General features: G+C 60.4%; 1 protein-coding gene across 1 annotated transcript in view; it reads left to right on the top strand.

Annotated features, from left to right (window-relative positions):
* The window catches only part of SCAP (SREBF chaperone), a 59,500-nt gene that overhangs the window by 50,256 nt on the left and 4,517 nt on the right, over positions 1–4,727 (top strand). Inside the window, exons 13-18 of the mRNA XM_031065270.1 lie at positions 845–858; positions 1,044–1,444; positions 2,399–2,569; positions 3,430–3,625; positions 4,374–4,489; positions 4,585–4,710. Of these exons, the coding sequence (XP_030921130.1) occupies positions 845–858; positions 1,044–1,444; positions 2,399–2,569; positions 3,430–3,625; positions 4,374–4,489; positions 4,585–4,710 (1,024 nt within the window). The remainder of the gene's footprint in view (positions 1–844; positions 859–1,043; positions 1,445–2,398; positions 2,570–3,429; positions 3,626–4,373; positions 4,490–4,584; positions 4,711–4,727) is intronic.

The raw sequence follows: 4,727 nt of genomic DNA on the forward strand, positions 1-4,727 counted from the left end.
CAGGGGGGCACAGACTGCCAGGGGGGCACACACACTGCTGGGATGGCACACACACTGCCAGGGGGGCACACAGACTGCCGGGGGGCACACAGACTGCCAGGGGGGCACAGACTGCCAGGGGGGCAAAGAGAGACGGGGGGCACACACACTGCTGGGATGGCACACAGACTGCCAGGGGGGCACACAGATGGTTGGGATGGCATCCAGAGAGCCGAGGTGGCACCCAAATAGCCAGAAGGCAACCCAGACAGCCAGGGGGGCACCCAGACCACTGGGCTGGGACCCCTGTCTGCCCCACTGGGCACCCAGACCACCAGGATGGTACCCAGACAGCTGGGATGGCACCCAGACTGCCAGGGTGGCACCCAGACTGCCAGGGGGGCACAGAGATGGTCAGGATGGCACCCAGACTGCCAGGGGGGCACCCAGACCACTGGGCTGGCACCCAGACAGCCAAGCTGTCACCCCTGCCCAGGCCCTGGGGCAGCTGCCCCTGCCAGGCTGGCAGCCCTGCCCACCCTGCCAGCCACCCACCCCTGCCAGGCCTGACACAGCTCCATGTCCTGTTCCCATGGGATGCCGGAGTTCAGTGGCCCCTGGTCCCAGAGCAGTGGGTCCTGCAGGACTGTGGACCCCAAAACCCAAACTGAGCCTTCCCAGGCCTGCCTGGAGGTGCCAGACGTGCTGGTCCCAGCTGCCAGCAGGGAGCACCTTCCTGCTGTGTGTTTGGGGAGAGAAGTTGGGGTCTGAGCATCATATGGATCATGGAAAAGTGGGGTCCAGGTTCTGGGTGTGCTGGGCAGTGCTCCAAATGTCCCCCCTGTGCCACCTCCCTGTCCCCAAGAAACAGTGCTGGGAGTGAGGCTGCAGGAAATGAGGGGTGCCCGTGGTTGGGGTGCCATGGGTCACCTCGGGCAGGGGACAGGGAGGTGGCACTGAGGGAGCTGTGTCTCACCCTGCACAGGCAGGGGACAATGCAGTGGCACTGAAGGGCAGGGGGACAATGCAGTGGCACTGAGGGAGCTGTGTCTCACCCTGCACAGGCCGGCACAGTGATCTGGATCGGAATCCTGCTGTACACGGATCCCGCCGGGCTCCGCACCTACCTCACGTCCCAGGTCACGGAGCAGAGTCCCCTGGGGGACGCAGGCCTGCCCGCCATGCCCGTTCCCGGCGGGGTCCTGCCCGCTGGGGACCCCAAGCTGGACCTGTCCGTGTTCCCCTCGGAGCCCGTGCAGCTGTCGGAGAACCGGACGGAGCAGAAGGCGCGGCTGGAGCCGGAGCAGCAGCCCTGGGGCCCCGAGGGCAGGGGCAACGGGCAGCTGGAGCTGGGAACAGAGGCACAGGTCACCTGGGGAGCAGAGGATGAGGAGATCTGGAGGAAGCTTTCCTTCAGGCACTGGCCAGCCCTCTTCAGCTACTACAACATCACCCTGGCCAAGAGGCAAGTGAAGTGGGCTGGCATGGAGTGCCACTGGCACGGGGAGCTGGCACCTGACCCCAGGGCTTTGTCTTGCTTCTGTCCTTGGTGCTCCCACCTCACATAACCTGGTTCCATGGGGCTCATTCCAGCTGTGTGTGGGAGGAGCTGCTGAGCAGGGCCCATGGGGTGGGCAGAGCTCACAACCCTCCAGGCTGTTCCTCTGGGAATCAGGGCTGTTCCACTCTGCTCCTGGGTGGTTTATGTGCTTGGTGTCTTCTGCCTTCCTTCGTCCTGGAATTGAGGTTTTCAAATTTGCAAAGCAAGAAAAGGGGGATCAGGGGGCCCTTGTGGCTCTGCACAGCTCCTGCCAGGAGGGCACAGCCGGGGGGTCGGGCTCTGCTCCAGGGAACAGGGACAGGAGCAGAGGGAACGGCCTCAGGCTGGGCTGGGGAGGCTCAGGGTGGAAATTGAGAAGAGTCCTTCCCCAAAATGGTTCTGTGGCAGTAGTGGAGTCCCCATCCCTGGAGGGATTTAAAAGCTGTGTGAATGTGGGGTTTGGGGCCATGGGTTAGTGGTGGCCTTGGCAGTGCTGGGGGAGCAGTCAGACTTGATGATGTCAGAGTGCTTTTCCAACCTCAGTAATTCCACAACTGTCTGATACAATCATCTGTAAGGGATGGAAATAGTACATGTGAGGAAGAGACAGCTGAGCTAAAGGCGCTTCTTGGTGAGACCTCCCAGCCTGCAGCACACAGGAAACCAGGCTTGAATTCATGGGATCCACTTGATCTCATCAGACTTCATTTCTCTTGGCTCTTTGAAGGGTTAAAACCTGGGGAATAGCTTTAGAGGAGAATATTTCAAGGAGATCTTTAGTTCGGAGCACCTGAAGTTGTGCGCTGAAGGCACCCTGATTCTTGCCGTGGCTGCTCAGTGACCTGCGCCCCTCCCGAGCCGCTGTCCCTGTCCCCTCAGGTACATCAGCATCCTGCCAGCCATCCCCGTGACGCTGTACCTGAACCCGCAGGAGGCGCTGGAGATGCGGCACCCGCAGGAGGCCCGGCGCTCCCAGCCCTTCCTGGACGCGGCCCCGCGGCCGGAGCGCGGCTCGCAGCCCCGCGGCCACCAGGACGTCACCCTGTACAAGTACAGTGTCTGTCACGGCCCTGAGCCTGCCTCAGCCCGCGGGGAACAGGGCTGCTTCAGGCTGCTTCCTCAGGGCTCCTCTCCCTGCCGGGAGACCAGAAAGCTCCTGAAGCTGCAGTGCCAGAGCTGGGCATGCTGCAGTGCCAAGCAGCAGCTTGGGGGGCTGGGGATGCTCCAGTGCAAAGGGAAATTGATGTATCCTCGAAGTTTTCCATCACTGAGGGCAGGAATGGGCTGTGCATGGAGGCCCTCAGGGCTCCTGCTGCAATACGGGGTGACAAGGACAGGAGGTCAATTTGGGGGTTTAACTGTGATTTCATAGAACCCCAGAATGGTCTGGGTTGGAAGGGACCTTAAAACCAATCCAGTCCCACTCTGTGCCATGGGCAGGGACACCTTCCACTATCCCAAGCCATGTCCAACCTGGCTTTAGACACTTCCAGGGATCCAGGGGCAGCCACCACCTGGATATAATTTGATAATGATTTATTTGGGGGTCAGATCAAACTCTGGTGCAAGGAGCTTCCCTCTCTGTGGAGACAACAGCTCACAACCCCTGCCTGAATCTGCATGTGCTGAACACACTGTTATCCCATCCCCAGCTGGTGTTTTCTTAAAATCTTAGTTGCTCATTACTTTCCTTACTGAAAAGCCTCAAAATCTTGTGATGTGGAAATTGTCATTTTCCCATTAAACCCCCCTCAATTTCCAACAAATCTCTGTAATTTGTGGAAAAGCCTTCTCAGCTGAGAAACTCAGACAAGCACATGAGTAATCCCGACACAGAACTCCCCAAATCTATGTATGGACTAGAAATTGGAGTTTATTTCCTTACCTTCTTGTCTCTGTGTGTCCCCCAGGGTGGCTGCTCTGGGCCTGGCATCGGGCATCCTGCTGGTGCTGCTGCTGTTCTGCCTGTACCGGGTGCTGTGCCCCAAGAACTACGGGCAGAACGGGCCGGGCCGGCGGCGCCGCGGGGACCTGCCCTGCGATGACTACGGCTACTCGCCCCCTGAGACTGAGATCGTGCCCCTGGTCCTCAGGGGACACCTCATGGTACGTCCAGCTCAGCAGGCAATACCTCAGGAAAGGTTATTGGGGCATGAAATTCCTGCAGCACGCTCTCGTCTCCTCCTGGGGCTGCCTGGCTGCAGTTCCACCATCACCGCCTCTGGCTTCCTTTCCCTGCTTTGCTGGGATAGCTCCACATTGCTGAGCTCCAGGGGACAGCTGATGTGGCACTCGGGGCTCTGGGCTGGGTGACAAAGGGGAGGATCAGTCACAGGTGTGACTCAGTGCTCGGGGAGGGATTTTCCAGCCAGGATGAGTCTGGGATCCTTCCTGTTCTGAGATGAAACAAAGCTCTTGGGCATTCAGACAGACGAGTTTGCAGTGCTGGGCTGTGTCTCCCAGCAAAGCTGTATCTCTGCTCCTGATCCTGTCCTCAGACTGGGATGGAATTTTTTAGGGAAGGCAAGACAGGTGGAGTCTGTTGGATTTGCAGCAGTGCAGTGCACACTGAGGTCTCTGGGCAGAGATCCTGGAATCCCAGAATGGTTTGGGTTGAAAGGGACCTTGAAACTCATCCAGTGCCACCCCTGCCATGGCAAGGACACCTTCCACAAGTCCCGTCCAACCTGGCCTTGGACCCTTCCAGGGACGTCCATGTCCTCACTGTCCCTAAACCCGCCAGTTTTGACATGAAGTCCATCATCTCTGCAGCTCTGCAGGCACACCAGGCTGTGCTCAGGACGCAGAGGCCTCGGTGGTGCCCACTGAGCTGTGCTTGTCCTTCCCCTGGCAGGACATCGAGTGCCTGGCCAGTGACGGGATGCTGCTGGTGAGCTGCTGCCTGGTGGGGCAGATCCGCGTGTGGGACGCGCAGACGGGCGACTGCCTCACCGTCATCCCCAAGCCCAGGTAGGGCCCTGGCCGTGTCCCCATGTCCCCACGGCCCCGCAGTGCTCCCGGGAGGCAGCCCCCAGCGAGGGGCTCAGCTTTGTCCCTCCTTCCAGGCTGCGCAGGGACAGCAGCGGCGTCTTCGACTACCAGGAGGGCTGGGATCCCAGCCCGGACGGCAAGAACGGCCTGGAGGACTCCTTTGAGAGCAGCCACCAGCTGAAACGGCTGGGGGGGGGGCGGCCCGCGCCCCCCCCCC

This window comes from Geospiza fortis, unplaced genomic scaffold (genome assembly GCF_000277835.1).
Source record: "Geospiza fortis unplaced genomic scaffold, GeoFor_1.0 scaffold1215, whole genome shotgun sequence".
Taxonomy (NCBI): Eukaryota; Metazoa; Chordata; class Aves; order Passeriformes; family Thraupidae; genus Geospiza; species Geospiza fortis.